At 40.7% G+C, this 25,722-nt stretch overlaps 1 protein-coding gene across 1 annotated transcript; it reads right to left on the bottom strand.

Annotated features, from left to right (window-relative positions):
- Positions 1–1,344: 1,344 nt before the first annotated feature.
- LOC110513011 (casein kinase II subunit alpha') lies at positions 1,345–25,174 on the bottom strand. The gene is made up of 12 exons (XM_036973357.1): positions 23,875–25,174; positions 6,714–6,825; positions 6,354–6,455; positions 5,500–5,550; positions 5,158–5,217; positions 4,934–5,017; positions 4,463–4,573; positions 4,200–4,301; positions 3,840–3,940; positions 2,321–2,469; positions 2,132–2,214; positions 1,345–1,890 (listed from the first exon to the last, which is right to left on the bottom strand). Exons 1-11 carry the CDS (start codon positions 23,976–23,978, stop codon positions 2,138–2,140), a joined length of 1,053 nt encoding a protein of 350 aa, XP_036829252.1. The 5' UTR covers positions 23,979–25,174; the 3' UTR covers positions 1,345–1,890; positions 2,132–2,137.
- Between the last annotated feature and the right edge of the window lie 548 nt (positions 25,175–25,722).

Below are 25,722 nucleotides of genomic sequence, written 5' to 3'. Positions count from 1 at the left end.
TCAATCACTTCTATGGATGTCTATGCAGTGGTGTAATGAAGTATTCAAAGTATTTTTACTGAAGTAGTTTTTGGGGTACCTATACTTACTTTTTTTTTTTTTTTTTTGACTACATTTACCCTACTACATTCCTAAAGAAAATAATATACTTTTTACTCCATGCATTTTCCCCTGACACCCAAAAGTACTGGTTACATTTCAAATTCTTAGCAGGACAGAAAATGGTCCAATTCAAACACTTATCAAGAGAACATCCCTGGTCATCCCTACTGCATCTGATCTGGTGGACTCCCTAAACACAATTGCTTAGTTTGTAAATTGTCTGAGTGTTGGAGTGTGTCCCTGGCTTAAATATATGTTAAAATAACATTTACTTTTGATACTTAAGTATATTTGAAACCAGATACTTTTAATCAGGTAGTATTTTACTCTGTGGCTTTCACTTTTACTTGTGTCATTTTCTTTTAAGGTATCGCTACTTTTACTCAAGTATGACAATTGGGTACTTTTTCCACCACTGTGTTTATGGCCACAACACAACAAGCTGTATTTTTGGTGAGCATGCTGCCCAAATTGCAGCCTTTCTGGCGGTAAGCAAACGGTAACTGCCCAAATGAAGGAAACACTTGAGTGAAGTTCACGAAGCTGAACAGATTACTCAATCAGTGAATGAGCACTGATGGTTCACATTGGATGGTCTGTCAAAACATTTTCTCTGTATCTAGGGTGAGTGTGTTTTGGAGCCAAGCCCATTAAGGGTTGTGGTAGCAACTTGGTGTCAAGACAAGACTTTGTCACATTCCTCAGCAATTAATGGCATAGATGACCCACTGTTAATTGACCACCAGATACTGTGGTTGTTTGTGGTTGTCTCTCTGAATAATTACTGTAAGACTGTCTGAACAACAATAAGTAAGATAAAAATGGAACACACCATAACAGGTAGCCTAGTGGGGCGGCAGGTAGCCTAGTGGGGCGGCAGGTAGCCTAGTGGGGCGGCAGGTAGCCTAGTGATTAGAGCGTTGGGCCAGTAACGGAAAGGTTGCTAGATCGAAACCCAAAGCTGACAAGGTATAAATCTGTTGTTATGCCCCTGAACAAGGCAGTTAACCCACTGTTCCTAGGCCGTCATTGTAAATAAGAATTTGTTCTTCACTGACTTTCCTTGTTAAACAAAGGTTAAATAAAAAAGGTTGACCGTGTGCAGCTGTCCTATCGCCTCTGACCACAGAACTGTGGCAGTCATTTTCTTTGACATGTTGTTAAACCACCGTTCGTCAAACACCCAACACCCAGCAGGTGCTGCTCATGGCAAATACATTTTCCAAAAATCACACAAACACATCTAAATAAAAATCATTTATTTTCATTAATATTATTATCATTCTACCTAGAGCAGAGAAAAGGTCCACCATGCCACTTCAGTACTACAGTGTGTGGAGGCTGAGCTCAAGTCTGCCGAGGGGCTGAATACTGAACACAGACGGACAGACAGACAGACCGAGGGAAGGCGGGGGCAGGCTCACGCTCCTTTTCATTCTTCATGCTTAGTTTAACGAGGGAGGGGGGGGGGGGGGGGGATAATGACAGGAAAGTATCCTTTTTTTCTAGTCTTTGAAACTTTCTGTTTACCTAATGATAAGAGGAAGGGGGGCAGAGGCAGAGGTGAGACATCAAGCTCATTGGTCTGGCTGCTTCACATGTAACTGGGGCAAGCCAACCATGGACTGACACAGAGGAGGGTGTGAGTGTGTTCATGTATGTGTGTGTGTGTGCCCGTATGAACATCTGAGGGTATTACTGGTCGGCGGTGCTTTGATCCATTGTCACTGTACACTTGAAGAGGTTTCTGCCACACAGGGGTCAAAATTTGAGGTAACAAATGTTCTTCTGAAAGACAAAAAGGGAAGAGAAATGATACTGTTGATGCTTATATATCTTAAGAAATCTAAAAGTGTTTTTATAAAAAATATTTAAATAGCAGTGTTAACCCAGAGCAATAGAATAATTGAGAACAATGGAACAATTTCAGTGAACCTGCTTGGACACCTGACATGGAGCTAAATTTCTCTCAGACCAAAAGAATGTCAAAATTTACAATAAGACCAGTGTTGGTGTTTCTCTCACTCACCTGCTTTCATCGAGCTGTAGTGGATCCACTGGACACCATATTGCCATCCACATTAGAGAGAGACTGTTCCTTCAGCACAGGATCTTAGTAGAAGAGTCATCATGTTAAAGATCATATCCTCAATGCCATAATAACCGGCAATTCACAACAGAGGTGGTCAACAGGAATCGTTCAGGTAGTATTACTCACAGAAGTAGGGGTGCTCCATGGCCTCTGTGGCCGTCAGTCTCTGCTGGTGGTCGTAGCGCAGCAGCTTATCCAGCAGGTCCAGAGCCTCAGGGCTCACCAGGTGCTGGTTGTCTGTCTGGACAAACTGCTCCCAGCGTTTCCGTGTCTGCCTGAGGGGGGAGACAGAGAGCTAACTTACTCTAGGCTGTCACTTCAACACAACAGTATTATCACCTGGGAAAGAATGTTTCCTTTTCTGGATCTATAAGGCCACTGTCTGATAAAGATGGTCTAAGTCTATAGTGATTCATCTAGCGTAGAATTGGTACTTGACCCATCTGTGGAACTGACCCATCTCTAGGGTTTACACTCAGTTAAGTTAAATACAGTACCTTCAGAAAGTATTCACACAACATGACTATTTGCATATTTTGTTGTGTTATAGCCTGAACTAAAAATACAAAAAATGGAATTATGTTTTAAGACATTTGTACAAATTAATTAAAGATGAAAACTTGAAATGTCTTGATTTAATAAATATTCCACCCCTTTGTTATGGCAAGCCTAAACTTTAGGAGTAAAAATCTGCTTAAAAAGTCACATAATAAGTCGCATAGACTCACTGTGTGCAATAAGTGTTTAACATGATTTTTGAATGACTACCTCATCTCTGTACCCCACACATACTCTTAGCTGTTAGGGCCCTCAGTCAAGCAGTGAATTTCAAACACAGATTCAACCACAAAGGCCAGGGAGGTTTTTCCAATGTCTTGCAAAAAATAGCATATATTGGTAGATGGGTAAAAAAAAACACACATTGAATATCCCTTTGATATAGGGATATTCATTTGTTTATTAAATGGAATAGAGCTAAGCACTGGCAAACCCCTACAGGAAAATCTGGTTCAGTCTGCTTTCCAACAGACACTGGGAGACAAATAAACAGGTAATTATAATTTCAGGTTATTACCTTTCAACAGGTAATAACCTAAAACACAAGGCCAAATATACATTGGAGTTGCTTACCAAGATGACATGGAATGTTCCTGTATGGCCTTGTTACAGTTTTGATTATTAAAAAATGTCATAAAATATTGGCGACTTGAAAATTACTGTATAGCAATGATCAACAACCAATTTGACAGCTTGAACAATAAAACAATTTAAAAAATTTGCAAATATTGTACAATACAGATATGCAAAGCTCTTAGAGACAGGTATACAACACCCCAAAAGACTCACTGCTTTGCTTTGCATACACTGCAAAAGGTGATTCTAACATGTATTGACTTAGGGGTGTGAATACTTATGTTAATTCGATATTTATGTTTTTAATTTTCAATAAATTTGCTAACATTTATAAAAACTTGTTTTCACTTTGTCATTATGTGGTATTGTGTGTAGATGGGTGAAACATAATAATATTTAGTCCATTTTGAATTCAGGCTGTAATATAACAAAATGTGGAATAGGTCAAGGGGTATGAATACTTTCTGAAGATACTGTACATGTCTCAATGGCACACCCTGTTGGTACTCACTGGCCAAGAAGGTCCTTGAAGCGTGGGTCCAGTTCAATGTGGTATTTGCGCAAGTAACCAAAAAGCTCATCTGTCCCCAGGACTTTGGCAATTCGGACCAGCTGAAATAAGAAGTGTCAATTTTACAAATGTGTTTCGGTTTGTCTTAGGGAATATTTGTTCATGTACAATCTAATTTGGTAAGTACATGTTATCATCAGGTAGTGAATGTGTTATCTGCTCTAATAGATTGTAGCAGTCAGTGTTATCATATTATGAGAGGTCTAGATGAGGGTGGAATAAGATGGGTTGTAGTGAGATTAAAGGAAGTTTGGTAGTGACAACAGAAAGGTTCAGTTCATTGGTAAATGAATTGGATACCTGGTCATAATTGTCCTGGCCATGGAAGAAGGGCTCTTTCTGGAAGATCATACTGGCCAGCATGCAGCCCAGACTCCACATGTCCAAACTATAGTCATACATCTGACAGGAAACCACAAAACGCATCAGTTACAGTTATAAATCAATACACAAACAGCTACCAATTACAATTAAATTGGTACACAATAACACTGGAGCACTATTCATTTACAGGATGAACATGTGTCAGTGTGTGTGTTTGCTTGCATGTGCTGGGGATTTACCTGGTAATCCACCAGTAACTCAGGTCCCTTAAAGTAGCGAGATGCTACTCGGACATTGTATTCCTGTGCAGGATGGTAGAATTCTGCAAGGCCCCAGTCTATCAGGCGTAGCTGCAACACAAAAACACAAACCACATAGTGTTAGAATAGAAACCACACTGATAATGTGGCACATAAGGGATATCGCTGCTACTACTAAAAAGGTTTTGATGTCCTGTATGTGCCCTGATGCCATCTGGTGGCAATGAGAATAATGTATTTGGCAAAGGCTAAAAGAGTTATAAACTGCCATTCAATATTGGCAAAGAAATAACTGAAGTCACTTCAGACAAATCTCTGACAATTTCTGTAAGCTTTGTAGACTTTTCAAACAGCTTAAAAAAATTGGAAAAGACACATAACATCATCTGACTCTGAACTTACCAAGGTTCTACACACCTAAGGTTGAAAAAGGTTAAGAGCTCCCCCTACCTTCCTCATCTGGTGGTCAATCATCACATTGTGGGGCTTGACGTCCCGGTGCATAATACCCATACTGTGACAGTAGTCCAGAGCCTGAAAACACAAAAAACAAAATCATGTAAGAGGCAGCAAAATAATGACTAGACACCACAAACTAATCCCACAGTTCGGAAGGTAAAAGGTAGGACTGGGAGTGCATGTGAAAACACACGGGGTAAAACTGCAAGGCTCACCTTTAGTAGTTCATACATGTAAAAACGTATATCAAAATCTGTTAACTTCTGGTAGAGCTCCTGGGGAGAGAAGAAAAGTTTAAGATTTAATTTGCAGAAAGCAAGTATGCAATGCATGCATCCATGATGCAACACACACTGTTTAACTAAACACCTTCAACCAACCATACAGACACACAAACACATTGGGTGCAAAATTCTCTGGACAATGCAATGCTAAGTCATGGCTAACAACATGGTATTTGAAGGTACCAAGCCTTATTGGGTAACATGACCAAGTTTCCCCACTCATGACACCATCCCAAACCAGTAAAACCCCATGCCTAGAGGGAATGATTCTACCTTAAAATCTGTGTTATTGATGCATTCAAAGACAAGAGCAGGCGTTCGGGACTGCAGAGAGATGAGAGAGAGAGAGAGAGAGATGAGACAGGGGGGGGTCAGAGAAACGTGGAAATATTCCAATCTCATTGATAAATCAAACATTAAAAATGACATCATGCTATGAGCCATATTTACTGGAAAGAAAAGAGAAGAGCACACATCATTGTGCAGTCGCTTAACACCCATCACACACATCAGAAGCACGTCAACACAGATGAAGCATGAAATAATATAATTACAAGGCATCACATCCCAATTTTGTCCCGGCTGCTATTGAAATCATGTGTTTTGTAATTAAAGATAAAGCCATGTTAATATTAGCCTTATTAATTCCCATGATCAAAATTCCCATTTCTGTTATTGTAGGTATCAGCATAGTGAACATGTGAAGAAATTATTTGATGAGGTAATTGTGTCTCCCTTGCATCCATAAACATTCTCAAAATAACCCTGCCAAAATGTGAGAAAGACAGAGTCCTGTTTCGCCTGCTTCTAGATCATTAGTCAGTTCATTTAGTTAGTCTAAGACTTCATATGTGAGTAGATGACTAGTTTGCAGAACTTTGAAAGAGTCAAGTGAACCCCACTAAAAGAATATCAAACACGTTCACCATCTGTAAAGTTAATTGTACTGATATTATAAAGTGTAAGAATGTTAATTCAACAGCCATTATATGTATAGGAACATTCACAAAAGGAATTCACAATATAAACAAACAAATCTGATCTTTGAAGGGGTAAGGAAGTGGCCATGTAATCAGGTGACTAAGAACTAGCCCATGGCTAGAAGAAAGCAGAGCTGTAAGACATACCACAGGGTCTTTCACTGTGTCCACCAATCGGATGATGTTGGTTCCCCCTCGCAGATTCTCCAGGATCTTGATTTCCCGCTTGATTTTCTTTTTCTTGACAGGCTAATCAGGGTCATAATAACAGACATACAATCAGACCAGGATGTAACCTAAACGTTTGACCATGCAGGATGTAACTTCATTTATAACAACATATAGCCTAACTAATGGTGACAGCATCATCCAGGTATCCACCTTACCTAGATACTTAGATGTTTTCCTGGTTGATTCTTACTTAGACTAGGTGTTTAAAGAAAACCGACCACAAATCCACCTCTACTGGGGCATACAGACAAACAAAGCAGCCCTTGAACAACTTACCTTGAGGATCTTGACCACCACCTTCTCATTGTTGTTGATGTTGATGGCCTCAAACACCTCACTGTACTTCCCCCTGCCGAGCTTCCGCACCAACTGGTAGTCTTCCTGGTTACTAGATGAGAGAGAATAGGGGAACAGATACAGAAAGTATTCATACTCCTTGACTTATTCCACATTTTGTTGTGTCCCCTTCACCCATGTACACACACACACAACACCCCATAATGACAAAGTGAAAACATGTTAAAAAATGTTTTTGCAAAATAGTTGAAAATGAAATACAGACAGTGGATTCGGAAAGTATTCAACATTTTGTTACATTACAGACTTATTCTAAAATGTATTAAATAGTTTTTTCCCCCTCAATCTACACTCAATACCCCGTAAATGCAAATTCATTTAAAAAACAAAACTGAAATATCACATTTACATAAGTATTCAGAACCTTTACTTTGGCAGCGATTACAGCATCGAGTCTTCTTAGGTATGAAGCTACAAGCTTGGCACACCTGTATTTGGGGAGTTTCTCTCATTCTTCTCTGCAGACCCTCTCAAGCTGTCAGGTTGGATGGGGAGCGTAGCTGCACAGCTATTTTCAGGTCTCTCAACATATATGTTAGATCGGGTTAAAGTCCGGGCTCTGGCTGGGCCGCGAAGGACCGTCGTCTTGGCTGTGTGCTTAGGGTCGTTGTCCTGTTTGAAGGTGAACTGTCACCACAGTCTGAGGTCTTGAGCTCTCTGGAGCATACCCTCAGCATGATGCTGCCACCACCATGCTTCACCGTTTCCTCCAGACGTGACACTTGGCATTCAGACCAAAGAATTCAATCTTTGTTTAATCAGACAGGAGAATCTTGTTTTTCATGGTGTGAGAGTCGTTTATGTGTCATTTGGCAAACTCCAAGCGGGCTGTCATGTGCCTTTTACTGAGGAGTGGCTTCCGTCTGGCCACTCTACCATAAAGGCCTGATTGATGGAGTAATGCAGAGATGGTTTCCCTTCTGGAAGGTTCTCCCATCTCCACAGAGGAACTCTAGAGCTCTGTCAGAGTGACCATCGGGTTGCTTGACCAAGGCCTCTATGGGGGTGCCACAGGGTTCAATTCTCGGGCCGACTATCTTCTCTGTATACATCAATGATGTCGCTCTTGCTGCTGGTGAATCTGTAATCCACCTCTACGCAGACAACACCATTCTGTATACTTCTGGCCCTTCTTTGGACACTGTGTTAACTAACCTCCAGACGAGCTTCAATGCCATACAACTCTCCTTCCGTGGCCTCCAACTGTTCTTAAACGCAAATAAAACTAAATGCATGCAATTCAACCGATCATTGCCCGCACCTGCCCGCCCATCCAGCATCACTACTCTGGACGGCTCCGACTTAGGTATTTGTAGTTATCCACGTATTCTAGGTGTCTGGCTAGACTGTAAACTCTCCTTCCAGACTCACATTAAGCATCTCCAATCAAAAATTAAATCCAGATTTGGCTTCCTATTTCGCAACAAAGCTTCCTTCACTCATGCTGCCAAACATACCCTCGTAAAACTGACCATCCTACCGATCCTTGACTTCAGCGATGTCATCTATAAAATAGCCTCCAACACTCTACTCAGCAAACTGGATGTCATCTATCACAGTGCCATCCGTTTTGTCACCAAAGCCCCATGTACTACCCACCACTGCGACCTTTACGCTCTCGTTGGCTGGCCCTCGCTTCATACTCGTCGCCAAACCCACTGGCTACAGGTTATCTACAAGTCTCTGCTAGGTAAAGCCCCGCCCTATCTCAGCTCGCTGGTCACAATAGCAGCACCCACTCGTAGCACACGCTCCAGCAGGTATATTTCACTGGTCACCCCCAAAGCCAATTCCTCCTTTGGTCGCCTTTCCTTCCAGTTCTCTGCTGCCACTGACTGGAACGAACTGCAAAAATCACTGAAGCTGGAGATTCCCATCTCCCTCACTAGCTTTAAGAACCAGCTGTCAGAGCAGCTCACAGATCACTGCACCTGTTCATAGCCCGTCTGTATACAGCCCATCTATCTATCTACCTCATTCCCATACTGTATTTATATATTTTGCTCCATTTGCATCACAGTATCTCTACTTGCACATCCATCTTTTGCACATCTACCATTCCAGTATTTAATTGCCATATTGTAATTACTTTGCCACCATGGCCTATTTATTGCCTTAACTCCCTTATTTGCACTCACTGTATATAGACTTTGTTTTCTTTTTTTTTCTGCTGTATTATTGACTGTATGTTTTGTTCATTCCATGTGTAACTCTGTGTTGTTGTATGTGTCGAATTGCTATGCTTTATCTTGGCCAGGTCGCAGTTGCAAATGAGAACTTGTTCTCAACTAGCTTACCTGGTTAAATAAAGGTGAAATACATTTATTTTTATTTTTTAAAAGGCCCTTCTCCCCCGATTGTTCAGTTTGGCCAGGGGCCAGCTCTACGAAGGTTCTTGGTGGTTCCAAACGTCTTTCATTTAAGAAGGATGGGAGCCACTGTGTTCTTGGGGACCTTCAAAGCTGCATAATTTTGTTGGTACCTTTCCCCAGATCTGTGCCTCGACACAATTCTGTCTCGGAGCTCTACGGACATTTCCTTCGACCGTATGGCTTGGTTTTTGCTCTGACATGCACTGTAAACTGTGGGACCTTATATAGTAGGTGTGTGCCTTTCCAAATCATATCCAATCAACTGAATTTACCACAGGTTTACTCCAATCAAGTTATAGAAACGTCTCAAGGATGATCATTGGAAACAGGATGCACCTGAGCCTCATTTCGAGTCTCATAGCAAAGGGTCTGAATACTTATGTAAATAAGGTATTTCTATTTTTTGTTTTTAATAAATTTGCAAACATTTCTAAAAACCTGTTTTCGCTTTGTCATTATGGGGTATTGGTGAGTCTTGCTGGCTATGTCTCTAAGACCTTTCCACACCTGGATTGCGCAACATTTGTCCATTATTCTTTTCAAAATTATTCAAGCTCTGTCAAATTGGTTGTTGATCATTGCTAGACAACCATTTTCAGGTCTTGCCATAGATTTTCAAGTAGATTTAAGTCCAAACTGTAACTTGGCCACTCAGGAACAGTCTTGGTAAGCAGCTCCAGTGTAGATTTGGCTTTGTGTTTTAGGTTATTGTCTTTCTGAAAGGTGAATTAATCTCCCAGTGTCTGGTGGAAGGCAAACTAAACCAGGTTTTCCTCCAGGATTTTGCCTGTGCTTAGCTCCATTCCATTTACTTTTTATCCTGAAAATCTCTCGTCTTTAACGATTACTAGCATACCCATAACATGATGCAGCCACCACTATACTTGAAAATATGGAGAGTGGTACTCAGTAATGTGTTGCATTGGATTTGCCCCAAACATAACACACTGTACTCAGGACAAAGGTAATTGCTTTTTGCAGTATTACTTTAGTACCTTGTTCCAAACAGGATGCATGTTTTGGAATATTTGTATTCTGTACAGGTGTCCTTTTCATTCTGTCAATTAGGTTAGTATTGTAGGGTAACTACAATGTTGTCGATCCATCCTCAGTTCTCTCCTATCACAGCCATTAAACTTTAACTGTTTTAAACTCATGGGGAAATTCCTGGGCGATTTCCTTCCTCCCCTGCAACTTTGTTAGGAAGGACGCCTGTATCATTGTAGTGACTGGGTGTATTGATACCCTACCCAAAGTGTAATTCATTAACCTCCCTATGATCAAAGGGATATATTCAATGTCTGCTTTTTTAACATCTTCTTTGTGATGCATTGGGGGGGGGGGGGGTAGACTAGTCTTTGTGGTTGAAATTCACTGCTCGACTGAGGACCTTACGGATGTGTGGGGTACAGAGATGGGGTAGTGATTCAAAATATATATTTTATTGTTAGACATAAAATACTGTAAAAACACTAGTAAATCAGCTGCAAGTTATTTTAATTTTGGAAATCTGTTCCAACGTATTCTCAAACTAATTAGATTTGTGTGAGTTTGTGTCAAGAACTGCAACGCTGCTAGGTTTTTCACGCCTAAAAGTTCTGTGTGTATCAAGAATGGTCCACCACACAAAGGACATCCAGCCAACTTGACAACCGTGGGAAGCATTGGAGTCAACATGGGACAGCATCCTTGTGGAACGCTTTTGAAACCTTGTAGAGTCCATGCGCAACGAAATAAGGCTGTTCTGGGGGGAAAAGGGTGGGGTGCAACTCAATATTAACAAGGCGTTCCTAATGTTTTGTAAACTCAGTATATGTGATCGTATACAAGCAAGGTAAGAAATTATGTTTTAGTCAAATATATCTGTTTGGTCATAAGTATTGCGGTCAATTTTCAGTCTAAAAATTATTTGTAATCATGTTCTGGCCCCCTGACCATCCACTCAAGAAGAAAATGAATTGTGTCAAGGCTGAATCTAGTTGATGATCCTTGGCCCAAAATCATTGCACACAGCACAGAAGTCAAAAAGACATGAGAACAAGTGGGCATAAACACTTTTTTTTTTTTAAATACCAAACATTTAATAACATTGATTCTTGAGATACAGGCATTTGGAATATCACACAAAAACATACATTTGAATTAATTTGACATATCACCCAACCCTAACTCAAAGATATCTGCAGAAAGAATGGGGTGTCAGCTAGGACATGGTACCTTGAGTTTGAACAAATCTATTTTGGTTATTGAACTACAATAAGTGAAGTGGATTTACAACCGGGAAACGGAATTACATCATTGGTCCATGATCAGTACTACACAGAAATGCATAACTATTGATATGAATGTCATTCTCCTCATGTTTCACTGTATTGTACTGTCCTACTGTACTCAGTGCTCTACTCACTGTACAATACTGCAGGGGTTCCCAAACTTTTTCACTCAGGTCCCCCCTTCCAGCATTGGGGAACATCCCACAAAGGATGATATGAGGAAATGTAGTCTATTTCAGAAGAACAGAAAAGCATACTGAGATGTCCTGATCTGGCAATGCCAAATGGCTGTGGGCTACACTAGTTCATTCAGCAGACAATATTTGCTTAGAATTCCATGGTATAATTTTATAGCATGAAGAATACAATTGAACAAAGCTGAATAAAATAGAAAGGACATTTCCTCCAAACGATTTGAGGGAGTGCGCACACATTCTGTGTTCAGCTGTTAACAAAGAAATAGGTATTCCTATTAGGGATGCACGATATATCAGTGAACATATTCTAATAAAAATACCAACATCGGTATCGGCCGATATGTGCAAAACCGATGTCAAACCTGAATGCATACCTACAGTGCCTTGCGAAAGTATTCGGCCCCCTTGAACTTTGCGACCTTTTGCCACATTTCAGGCTTCAAACATAAAGATATACAACTGTATTTTTTTGTTAAGAATCAACAACAAGTGGGACACAATCATGAAGTGGAACGACATTTATTGGATATTTCAAACTTTTTTAACAAATCAAAAACTGAAAAATTGGGAGTGCAAAATTATTCAGCCCCTTTACTTTCAGTGCAGCAAACTCTCTCCAGAAGTTCAGTGAGGATCTCTGAATGATCCAATGTTGACCTAAATGACTAATGATGATAAATACAATCCACCTGTGTGTAATCAAGTCTCCGTATAAATGCACCTGCACTGTGATAGTCTCAGAGGTCCGTTAAAAGCGCAGAGAGCATCATGAAGAACAAGGAACACACCAGGCAGTTCCGAGATACTGTTGTGAAGAAGTTTAAAGCCGGATTTGGATACAAAAAGATTTCCCAAGCTTTAAACATCCCAAGGAGCACTGTGCAAGCGATAATATTGAAATGGAAGGAGTATCAGACAACTGCAAATCTACCAAGACCTGGCCGTCCCTCTAAACTTTCAGCTCATACAAGGAGAAGACTGATCAGAGATGCAGCCAAGAGGCCCATGATCACTCTGGATGAACTGCAGAGATCTACAGCTGAGGTGGGAGACTCTGTCCATAGGACAACAATCAGTCGTATATTGCACAAATCTGGCCTTTATGGAAGAGTGGCAAGAAGAAAGCCATTTCTTAAAGATATCCATAAAAAGTGTTGTTTAAAGTTTGCCACAAGCCACCTGGGAGACACACCAAACAAGTGGAAGAAGGTGCTCTGGTCAGATGAAACCAAAATTGAACTTTTTGGCAACAATGCAAAATGTTATGTTTGGCGTAAAAGCAACACAGCTCATCACCCTGAACACACCATCCCCACTGTCAAACATGGTGGTGGCAGCATCATGGTTTGGGCCTGCTTTTCTTCAGCAGGGACAGGGAAGATGGTTAAAATTGATGGGAAGATGGATGGAGCCAAATACAGGACCATTCTGGAAGAAAACCTGATGGAGTCTGCAAAGACCTGAGACTGGGACGGAGATTTGTCTTCCAACAAGACAATGATCCAAAACATAAAGCAAAATCTACAATGGAATGGTTCAAAAATAAACATATCCAGGTGTTAGAATGGCCAAGTCAAAGTCCAGACCTGAATCCAATTGAGAATCTGTGGAAAGAACTGAAAACTGCTGTTCACAAATGCTCTCCATCCAACCTCACTGAGCTCGAGCTGTTTTGCAAGGAGGAATGGGAAAAAATGTCAGTCTCTCGATGTGCAAAACTGATAGAGACATACCCCAAGCGACTTACAGCTGTAATCGCAGCAAAAGGTGGCGCTACAAAGTATTAACTTAAGGGGGCTGAATAATTTTGCACGCCCAATTTTTCAGTTTTTGATTTGTTAAAAAAGTTTGAAATATCCGATAAATGTCGTTCCACTTCATGATTGTGTTCCACTTGTTGTTGATTTCTTCACAAAAAAATACAGTTTTATATCTTTACGTTTGAAGCCTGAAATGTGGCAAAAGGTCGCAAAGTTCAAGGGGGCCGAATACTTTCGCAAGGCACTGTATATAACATAGGTACATGATGTAATGACGCCACTTAAAATGTTGCGCTACACGTCAACGCAGAATTCCTAACCTGGGAGGATCGAGCAGTCAACAAGTCGAGTAGTCATTTGAAAGAGTAAGAACATTTCAGCGAGACAACGCAAAGGAGAAATCCATTAAAGCCAAGATAATGGAATTCATTGCCCTTGAAAATCAACCGTTCTCTGTTACATTGTAATAGCGTCACTGCTATTAGCTTCACGACATACATATTATGGAACGCCGTTTAGGGTCTTTGCATGTCAAAAAAGATACAGTAGCACTGTCAAAGCTGTACAAAGTAAGTCTGCAAACGAGCAAACACCGGCCACTAAAGATGTGTTTAAAATAAAGCATCACATGTTCGACCGCAACTTCTGGGGTAGCTAGCTTTAGCTTGGTACCTAGCTAGCACCACTACAACCAGCCTGAAAACAATGACCAGTAGAAACTGCAGTCATTTTCATTGTTCTTAGCAATAATTTAGGAATCCTTGTGGTGGCAGGCAGCCTAGTGGTTAGAGCGTTGGACTAGTAACCGAAAGGTTACAAGATCAATTCCCACTGTTCCTAGGCCGTCACTGAAAATAAGAATTTATTCTTAACTGACTTTGTTAAATAAAAGGTAAAATAATTTTTTTTAAGTATTAGCTAAGTTGCCACTTGTTGTTTACCTATTGAAATTGAACTTCAGTAAATGGAAATAAATAGCTAGCCAGCAATTTAACCTTGTTGCCCAAAGCTAACGTTATAAGCAGCCAGCTAGCCTCATCTGGCTCGTGAGGCGCGACCAGACCGGGTTATGTGTTGTGAAGCTAGCCACAATAAGGATTAGGCACAATAGAGGAATTTGCGGTTTGCCTTCAAAATAAAAGTATGTAATTGACAGTGACACAAATAGTACAATGCCATACATACTTATATTTTGAAGGCTAAACGCAAATTCCACTATTGTGGCTAATCCTTATACACATAGATGGGTCCGACCACCATTAATCAAATAAGAACGGTTTTATAAATTAGGGTTGTTTAAGATGACGGTTTGCTATGTTTTTGGGGAAGAACATTGTTTGCATCCATGAACAAGGAGTTCTTGAGGTTTTAGATTTCAATAGTCTAAATAATGTTTTTAAAATAAATTGGATTCTGATATTAAGAACCAGAACAGTATTTAGAATATCTTCCCTAAGTATAGAATTATTTGATTGTTGGTGGTTTAGAATTTTTGCTTCGATGTAATTTTGATAAAACCCCAGTAAAGTTGGCCAAATTCCATAAACAGGCAATTCTAGCTTAGATGTTAGCGTATAAACACAATTTTTCCGCTCACAGATACTTTTTATGGAACAACAAAGATATTTTTAAATCGTATAAATCTCTTTTTTTCATAACTGGTTTGAGAATAACATTATTTTGGTTGGTCAGTTATTGAATAAGGATGGGTATCTACTCTCATATTTAAAATTCCAATAACCCAGAAAGAATAGGCAATTGTTTTTGATGTGGTTCCAAGGGGGGTAGTATCTCTATTCAATTCCTCTGTGGTTGATGTAAGTAACATAGATTTACATGAAAATATATTCATTGGCAATATTAACATCAATGATAAATGTAGCTATAAACAGATTAGGAATATTGTTTGTGCTACTACAATTCCCTCAGCAAGATTATTTTGGTCAAATATCTATGGTGATATACAATAGGGGAAAGCATGGAAAATTGCTAACAAATATTGTATCAGTAACAAAGTAAGGGAAGTTTCATTTAAAATGTTACATAGAATTTATCCTGTGAAACATGTTTTGGAAAGATTCAATATAACTGTGATTTCTGTGGAATGGAGAAGGAGACCATTTTGCATTTGTTTTTTTGCCTGTATTTATAGTAGAATGTTTTGGATTGACATACAGAATTTCGTTACAAAAAAAAAAAATAGGACCGGTTGTACTATTTAATGGTTTTGATATAATGATTTATTTTAGAAATTCTGACATAGATAAAGATGTAGTATATTTAATCCAATTGCTAATAATACTAGGTAAATTTCACATTCACAAATGCAAATGGTCTAATTCAAAACCTAACTTTATTCACTTTATATCACTTTATAAATGAGTTTAAACAATATGGCACCACTTTAACTAAAATGAAAAACAAAAAGGCAATTAAAACTTGTTGTATTATTAATTAATATGATTTGTTTGTTTAGGATTCCTGGCAATGTAAATAGTTTGTTTGTATGCTTGTTTGCATGTGACTATTCTTCTTTTGTTTGTTGATATTAGTTAATTTTTTTTTTTACTTAAATGGTTTGCAACCATGAGATAGCTAGCTTTTTATTTATGACCAGCACTGTAAGTGCGCGAGACAACTTTATAGCATACGTATCTATGAATGTTGTGACGAGTGATAGTGTAATCTGTGTAATAACTACGTGAAAAATTATGAACACATTAAATTATTATGTGACGTGCAGTCAAATTCAGGTCCTGATTGGTCAACAGGCTTATTTGACATGTCAAATAGTGTTATTTGACACGCAAAGACCCAAACGGCGTTCCATAGAAATTCTGGTTGAGAATGAAACGACTGAACTAATGGACAACGAAACAGCACAGCAAGTAAGTGAAAGAAGTTGGTTTGGATTGTTTTACTGGTAATGGGGACCTACATAAATGCCAACAAACTAACTTTTTGGTCAGTATGGTTTGTGTGTAACCTTTATTTAACTAGGCAAGTCAGTTAAGAACAAATTATTATTTACAATGATGGCCTACCCCGGCCAAACCCGGGCGACGCTGGGCCAATTGTGCACCGCCCTATAGGACTCCCAATCACGGCCGGATATAATACAGCCAGGATTCGAACCAGGGACTGTAGTGACGCCTCTTGCACTGAGATGCAGAGCCTTAGACTGCTGTGTCCATTGTGTGTTAACTATTTAACTGTACTAGAATGCTTAAAACGCCGCTAAAATTCGAAATATTGGTTATCAGTATCGGGGTTTTTTTTTTCCGCAAGGAAAATATTGGATATTGGCCAAAAATGTAATATTGGTGCATCACTAATTCCTATATGATTAATTTAGAGTTAATATAACTTTAGTTGTTCCACAAACATTGGGCTATGTTTTTATTTTTAATACATTGTCAGTCTGCATGATGCGACTAATGAGGATTTGAAAACAAGTCACTTGAAAGGCATGAGCTCTGCTTAGTTTTTTGCACAGGCTGTACACACTATATCAGTCACTCATTCACAATTTGACAAGCACTTGATAATGCCTAGAATTTAACGGCGGCATCCCGTTTGTGTGCAGTAATGCATCCTAAAAGAATCCATGGCGTTTGCAGCCAGTGGCCGTTGTGCCCCTTCCCCTGAGTGCTGCACGCTCCAACACATGATCAGGTCTTTCTCACAGGCTACAAGTGAAAACAGACACATCGGGGACGCAACTGCGCGTGTCCTTATCATATTCTGAGGTGCATATTGAAGATATTGGAAGAACTGTCCACATTTTCTTTTCATCAGCTAACAAGATGAGTAGGCCTAACGAACAGCAAAAGCACTAGCCTATGTCAACCTACTATCCCCCATAGTACAAAGGTCAACCTATTCTACTCTGTGCGAGAAATACATATTCCAAACATAGTATGGGACAGTTGTGGAATGAGATAGATTCCAAATTAATACAACCACTAGCATTAAAAAAAAACTTTTACGCAATGTGGCTTACACAACAGATCAGAACATTTAGCTTAACATTTTGATAAACTATTAGGCTATATCTTCACATTATAAGCGCAGCAATGCGCACATGGTAGTAGGCTATAAACGCAAACGTTCCATTAGCGGGAAAAAACATTATCAAAAGTGACTGCAAATGTAATTATGCATGTAATGCTTTTATTATAAAGGTGCATTTTTAGGGTGAAAATTATCTTCCCCAAATTTGAAACTCACGTGCCGTTCATGTATTCCAGTTAATCTGCTTTACAAGGTGTGTTGAGCCCAACGTGCTTAATTTTAAGACGTTATTTGGCCACTTTAGATGTGATACAAAGCTTATTAAAACATATAGGCCTATGGGCTAGGCTACATGAGGTGTGCGGCTATGATTCAAAAACGTAGTAAGAAACAGCTTTGTTTCTTATGCTGGGCATCATTCACAAGTGATAAGCAAAATTGTCACCCATATTCTTGATTAAATTTTGCATTTACATATACTAAATAATATATGTGTGAAATTTGTTTTGATTAAGAATGGAACATTATCATGCACCTGTATCGAAACAGGGACAATGGGGAAAAATAAGTCATCTATGCACTTAAATAGCGAATGGAGGACGCTTTTCCCTGTGGTTCATTTTCATGCCAACCAGGTAGGTTATACTCCTGCTGTAAATATAAGCAATGTGCTTAATGTTAGGAAAGTTAAGAAATAAACAGAGTAGGCCTAACCTGTATAAAGTGAATCCTCCTCTTTGTAGTAGAGGCCATCACTCGGTTTCTTGCGCAATTGCATAGCCTATTGAAATGTTGCGCAACATGAGCTCATGGGCTCTGATTAAGTATTTGATTAGATTTTCCAAAAAACATTTGCATGGATGTCAGGGTGATTAGAGTGACAATAGAGTGTTGAGTAACAGGCAGTTAGCAAGTTTGGTAGGCTACTAATGACCATCAGCACCATCAGAGCTTGGAGAAGCCTAATTACCGTGACAGAACAGTCGTGTGAAATTTGGCTGCTTTCATGACTCGTGACTGCTGGAGTGGTGATAATACGGTCACTGCAACAGCCCTACTCATGGGTAGGTGTTAGTAAGAGCTGGAAGATGTGACATTAACTGGAGAATTAGAGAAAGGCAGAGCGAGGGAGAGGTTTCCAGACTGTTAAAACAGTCTTAGTTTGACCATAAGACAACAGAAAGACAAAGAAAACTGCTATGAGCTGAACATAACAATATGCCAGTGGAAGGGAGGACAGTAGCAGGTGAACCAACTGTGGTTTGTGACTATTGTGATTTCCCATTGTAGCCAATTCAGCTGCAGTAATTCCGTTACAGATTTTTTGGTAATTCTGTTACCAATTTGATAACGGAATTTTGAGTTTTAATCACTTAATAATTCATAAACAAAATATATATCAGTAAAAATCAATATAACTAATTGGTAGGTCTACTATTACTTGTTACGGAATGGCGCCTGAGGGGATGGTTGCCATTTTACGGGACCCTAACCAATTTGTTTGTAACTTATTTTGTACATAATGTTGATGCTACCGTCTCTTATGACCGAAAATAGCTTCTGGATATCAGAACAGCGATTACTCACCTAGAACTGGACAAAGATGTTCTTTAATGTGTCGGACGCGAAGGACATAATGTTGCTCCCAGACAAGTCCCAAATCCTGTAATTCGCATGAAGAAAATAAGGAAATACAGGGGGCGGAGATCAGGGTGCCTTGTGAGAATTCGTCGGCGAGTGGGTAATCCGCCTCTACCATCCGTTCTATTAGCCAACTTGCAATCACTGAAGAATAAACTGGATGAGCTCCCGTTTGAGACTATCCTACCAACGGGACATTAAAAACTGTAATATCTTATGATTTACAGAGTCGTGGCTGAACGATGACACGGATAATATACAGCTGGCTGGGGTTTCCGTACATCGGCAAGACAGAACAGCTACAGTGGGGAGAACAAGTATTTGATTTGCAGGTTTTCCGATTTTGCAGGTTTTCCAACTTACAAAGCATGTAGAGGTCTGTAATTTTTATCAAAGGTACACTTCAACTGTGAGAGACGGAATCTAAAACAGAAATCCAGAAAATCACATTGTATGATTTTTAAGTAATTAATTTGCATTTTATTGCATGCCATAAGTATTTGACCACCTACCAACCAGTAGGAATTCCAGCTCTCACAGACCTGTTAATTTTTCTTTAAGAAGCCCTCCTGTTCTCCACTCAATACCTGAATTAACTGCACCTGTTTGAACTTGTTACCTGTATAAAAGACACCTGTCCACACACTCAATCAAACAGACTCCAACCTCTCCACAATGGCCAAGAACAGAGAGCTGTGTACGGACATCAGGGATAAAATTGTAGACCTGCACAAGGCTGGGATGGGCTACAGGACAATAGGCAAGCAGCTTGGTGAGAAGGCAACAACTGTTGGCGCAATTATTAGAAAATGGAAGAAGTTCTAGATGACGGTCAATCACCCTCAGGCGGGTGCTCCATGCAAAATCTCACCTCGTGGGGCATCAATGATCATGAGGAAGGTGAGGGATCAGCCCAGAACTACACGGCAGGACCTGGTAAATGACCTGTAGGGAGCTGTGACCACAGTCTCAAAAAAAAACATTAGTAACACACTACGCCGTCATGGATTAAAATCCTGCAGCGCACGCAAGGTCCCCCTGCTCCAGCCAGCGCATGTCCAGGCCCGTCTGAAGTTTGCCAATGACCATCTGGATGATCCAGAGGAGGAATGGGAGAAGGTCATGTGGTCTGATGAGACAAAAATAGCTTTTTGGTCTAAACTGCACTCGCCATGTTTGGAGGAAGAAGGATGAGTACAACCCCAAGAACACCATCCCAACCGTGAAGCATGGAGGTGGAAACATCATTCTATGGGGATGCTTTTCTGCAAAGGGGACAGGACGACTGCACCATATTGAGGGGAGGATGGATGGGGCCATGTATCGCGAGATCTTGGCCAACAACCTCCTTCTCTCAGTAAGAGCATTGAAGATGGGTCGTGGCTGGGTCTTCCAGCATGACAACGACCTGAAACACACAGCCAGGGCAACTAAGGAGTGGCTCCGTAAGAAGCATCTCAAGGTCCTGGAATGGCCTAGCCAGTCTCCAGACCTGAACCCAATAGGAAATCTTTGGAGGAAGCAAAAAGTCTGTATTGCCCAACGACAGCCCCGAAACCTGAAGGATCTGGAGAAGATCTGTATGGAGGAGTGGGCCAAAATCCCTGCTGCAGTGTGTGCAAACCTGGTCAAGAACTACAGGAAACGTATGATCTCTGTAATTGCAAACAAAGGTTTCTGTACCAAATATTAAGGTCTGCTTTTCTGATGTATCAAATACTTATGTCATGCAATAAAATGCAAATGAATTACTTCAAAATCATACAATGTGATTTTCTGGATTTTTGTTTAAGGTCCACTTAAATTGAAGCGTACTTATGATAAAAAGTTAATAAGTACGTACTGTTCTCCCCACTGTATGTCTGATAAGACAAGGGGTAAGGGTGTGTGTCTTTTTGTCAATAACAGCTGGTGCGCAATGTCTAATATTAAGGTAGTCTCGAGGTATTGCTAGCCGGAGGTAGAATACATCATGATAAGCTATCTATATTTTTTTGTAGCCATCTATTTACCACCACAAACCGACGCTGGCACTAAGACCACACTCAACGAGCTGTATGAGGCCATAAGAAAACGCTCATCGAGAAGCGGCGCTTCTTGTGGCCGAGGACTTTAATGCAGGCAAATTTAAATCTGTTTTACCTCATTTCTACCAGCATGTCACATGGGCAAGCAGAGGATATTAAAAATAAAAAAAAAATAAAAAAAAACTCTAGACCATCTTTACTCCACACACAATTTTTTAAACCTTTATTTAACTAGGCATGTCAGTTAAGAACAAATTCTTATTTTCAATGACGGCTTAGGAACAGTGGGTTAACTGCCTTGTTCAGGGGCAGAATGACAGATTTTTACCTTGTCAGCTCGGGGATTTGTTCTTGCAACCTTTCGGTTAGTAGTTCAACGCTCTAACCACTAGGCTACCTGCCCGACCTATTTGGCAAATCTGTCCATAATTTTGTCCTCCTGATTCCTGCTTACAAGCAAAAACGAAATCAGGAAGTACCAGTGACTCGCTCAATACGGAAGTGGTCAGATGACGCGGATGCTACGCTACGGGACTGTTTTGCTAGCACAGACTGGAATATATTCCATGATTCATCCAATGGCATTAAGGAGTATATCAGCTCAGTCACCGGCTTCATCAATAAGTGCATCGACGATGTCGTCCTCACAGTGACCGACGTACATATCCCAAACAGAAGCCATGGATTACAGGCAACATCCAACATTAAAGGCTAGAGCTGTCGCTTTCAAGGAGCGGGACACTAATCCATATACTTACAAGAAATCGCGCTACGCAATTTCTCACTGCCAACGATGGGAGAGCCTATAGGAAGGAGGTCAGAGGCCTGGCAGTGTGGTGCCAGTGTAACAGTATAACTTTAGACCGTCCCCTCGCCCATACCCGGGCGCGAACCAGGGACCCTCTGCACACATCAACAATAGTCACCCACAAAGCATCGTTACCCATCGCTCCACAAAAGCCGCGGCCCTTGCAGAGCAAGGAGAACTACTACTTCAAGGTCTCAGAGCAAGTGACGTCACCGATTGAAACGCTATTTAGCGCGCACCGCTAACTAAGCTAGCCGTTTCACATCCGTTACACTCACCCCCCTTTTGACCTTCGTCCTTTTCCGCAGCAACCAGTGATCCGGGTCACGGCACCAATGTAACAGTATAACTTTAGACCGTCCCCTCGCCCATACCCGGGCGCGAACCAGGGACCCTCTGCACACATCAACAACAGTCACCCACGAAGCATCGTTACCCATCGCTCCACAAAAGCTGCGGCCCTTGCAGAGCAAGGGGAACTACTACTTCAAGGTCTCAGAGCAAGTGACGTCACTGATTGAAACGCTATTTAGCGCGCACCGCTAACAAAGCGAGCCGTTTCACATCCGTTACACCAGGACAACAACCTGTCCCTCAACGTGAGCAAGACAAAGGAAATGATCGAGCACTACAAGAAAAGGAGGGCCGAACACGTCCCCATTCACATTGACGGGGCTGTAGTGGAGCGGGTCGAGAGTTTCACTTCCTTGGTGTCCACATCACCAACAAACTATCCTGGTCCAAACACACCAAGAAAGTTGTGAAGAGGGCACGATAATGCCTCTAGTTACCCAAGTCATAAACTGCTCTCTATGCAACCGCATGGTAAGTGGTACCAGAGTGCCAAGTCTAGGTCCAAATGGCTCTTTAACAGCTTCTACTCCCAAGCCATAAGGATGCTGAACCCCTACCTACATGGACAAATGACCTCAACTAACCTGTACCTCCACACATTGACTCGGTACCAGTATGCCATAATTGTTATTTTGTGGTATTTATTTTATTTTTTACCATAGTTTATTTTGTAAATATTTTCTTGGTAAGGTCTACTCTACATCCATTGTATTCAGCACGTGACAAATAAAATTTGATTTGAACCTTCATTATCCTCCTATTATCCTATTTGGAAATATCTTAAAGATATGTGGGTTTTTGGTAACGGAATTTCAAGGCACAAGGCAATATTTCATAAACTTACAGGTAAACAATTTCTCTAAAACTAAAGTGTTGATATTAGTTGGCAGGGGTGTTTATGACAACATTGTGTTTTGATGCATTTCTTATACCTTTTAAGACTTTTTCTGGTAGATGAATTCTACGACCCCTTTTCCATCCGTTTATCCAGACAAGTGTATCTATCTATGCCTTTAATTTCTACAAAACATATTTAGCTTTCATTTTACAACCAATTTGATATGCCCCTACGAAGTTCACATGTTGCTTATGTGGAAATATCGAAAAGTAGAACATAGGAAGTAGCTACAGTAGTAAAATTCACAAGTGTCATTCGGTACTGCCTTGTCAGCGTCAACTGCCAGCTAGGCCTGCTCGATCCCGCAGATTGATGACTTTCCCATCCCAATCAAGAGTGACATAACCATGCACGTTCCCGACAAAACTTTAGGTCTCCAAAAATACATATTATTCTCCAAATTAGGTCGTTTTCAAAATACGCCTTATTGATACTAATTTATTATTATGATATATAATATATCAATATTGCATCCGCCCACAAAGATCCAAAAGCAATCGAACAATATTATGGCCATTGGAACATAATCCAGTAAGTAGTAAAATATTATGTGTCGTTGTTGTAGTAGGTGGAAATCGCTGAGTATTTAGACATACAATAAAACAAAAGACAAATAGAATACACGTATCGACATCAACAGTGTTATCATACGGTTGATAAAGCATTTGCCAATAAAATACTAAATAGTGCATTATGATGTTTTAATATCTTGGTCTTGAATATATAAACATCTCACCTCCAGCTAGGCACGTGGGCTTCATAGTCCCAATATTCCCTGCTCTTCAAAGTGTTGACATCGGCGTACACCCGAGATTTACTGCCGGCCGCCGGGCCGGGCATTGCGAGCACCTGAGCACCGTCTGTGTGGAGGATTCGATTTCCACAGAGCTCTATTGCTGGCAACACAGACCACCGTATTCGTGTCGGAGCCCGAGGTCTCGCACTGTCCGAGTAGGAGGCGTCCTATTATCTGATCTTCCCCACGAGAGATGACCACAGTGTGCTGCGAACAGTTACCACTGAGCAGCGATCGTTGCACAGATTGCCAGAAGCAGCTAAACCTAATTGGGCTCCAAGGTTGATGGGGAGGAAAGGGGCCGTCAGATATAGCTAGTGTTAACTAAGACGGCTGGGAGGAGAATTAAAATGAAGTGTTGAGGTAGAAAGGAAAAATCACGAACTGGTACTATTTACGTAAAATAAGTTTAAACATTGTATTAAAACTGACCAAAACATTGACCGAGATGCCAGGCTTTGGGGAGTTTATGAATGAAATGATTGCGGGTTAAACCCCCGAGGGCCTTAAATCCCGAATCCGATGCAGGGATCCTTCAAGAATAGTCTTGCGATGGCCCTCCCAAGTCAACAATCTTCTAGCGCTGTGGATGGATGTGATGAGGAGGAATTGAATGGGCAAATTGGGTTTTACAGCTCACCCCTAGCTACTGGGTATTGCCTAGTAGCTACAGCCGGTTAGAGAGGGGGTGGAGTAGAAATCGATGTTGTTAGCTAGTATGCTAACGCAGAGAGAATTGCACCACCATTGAGCGCCGGTGCAGTGCACCCTCGCCGGGGCGCGTAGCATATGAAAGCGGAGGGAACGCCGCTTCAAAATCCCTTGAAAAGCCCGTTGGAGGTCGGGTTTTGAGGCTTTCTTTTAGAAACGCCCCGGTCCTTATTCCGAACCGCAGGGAACCGGATTGCGATATAAGGCGCACCCGGAAACGAACATCATCTAGATACGCTTGTGGAATGGCCATATCAAAGACAGTACATAATGAAGATAGGCTAAAACTGCTTCTCGAATTTAAATCCCCGATCACGTTTGTAGGCGACGTTGGCTAGCAAAGCTCATGCGTAGAGACACGTTATAGGGTCTAATGGTCGTCTCGCGCCAAACTGCGCGTGTGCACACAGTCGTATCAAAGACACTCTTTGATACAAAGACAAAAATGAAAACGTTTCAGTTTGTCACTTTCACGAGGTTGGAGTGGTAACATGTTCATCTACTTTAGACATTGACTCGAATCTAGGTTGTGCCTTTAGAATTCGATTAAAAAAAACAAAGGAAGACATTTTCACTTCTCTCATTGACTTCTCAAAATCCCAGACCCTGGCCTGTTTGTTCTGTTTCGCAAACGTTCCCGGAAGTCTCGCGATGTTGCACTTCTACGTTTAGAAACTCTGTGGCCACATGGCTCCAGGTTCAGCCAAGGCTGCAGCGCCTTCTAGTGTGTAGGGTATACAAATGCATTGGAAACAATTGTTCCATCACTCACCACGTTCACATCCAGTTTTTATGCGATGAAAATCATACACTTAAAAAAAAATCAGGTAGTTTCTGTAAAATTGTATAAATGGCAACAGATAATTTGTTCATTTGACATGGTGGGGTATTTGTGTCGGTAAAATTAATTATGTGATGGAAACGCCTATATGCGCAAATATTAATATAATAGCCATCATATCAAAGTACATTTGGAGTCACGCGATTGGTGTGTGGTCCTCCCACTATGGCCATGCAGTTATTCGTCTACAGATTTAATACAATTATGATTAACTTCACGGGGTGGTGAAAGTGCAC

Source organism: Oncorhynchus mykiss, chromosome 1, assembly GCF_013265735.2.
Source record: "Oncorhynchus mykiss isolate Arlee chromosome 1, USDA_OmykA_1.1, whole genome shotgun sequence".
Lineage (NCBI taxonomy): Eukaryota > Metazoa > Chordata > Actinopteri > Salmoniformes > Salmonidae > Oncorhynchus > Oncorhynchus mykiss.
Note: the sequence above shows the minus strand (reverse complement) of the source record. Positions and strands in the feature narration are given on the sequence as shown.

Coding starts and splice junctions, on each gene's coding strand:
- LOC110513011 (XM_036973357.1), bottom strand. CDS start 23,978: ATGCCCGGCCCGGCGGCCGGCAGTAAATCTCGGGTGTACGCCGATGTC. Junction 6,826..23,874: donor GCCCACGTGCCTAGCTGGAG/GTGAGATGTTTA, acceptor TCTCTCATCTAG/TAACCAGGAAGACTACCAGT. Junction 4,574..4,933: donor TTGACCACCAGATGAGGAAG/GTAGGGGGAGCT, acceptor TTTGTGTTGCAG/CTACGCCTGATAGACTGGGG.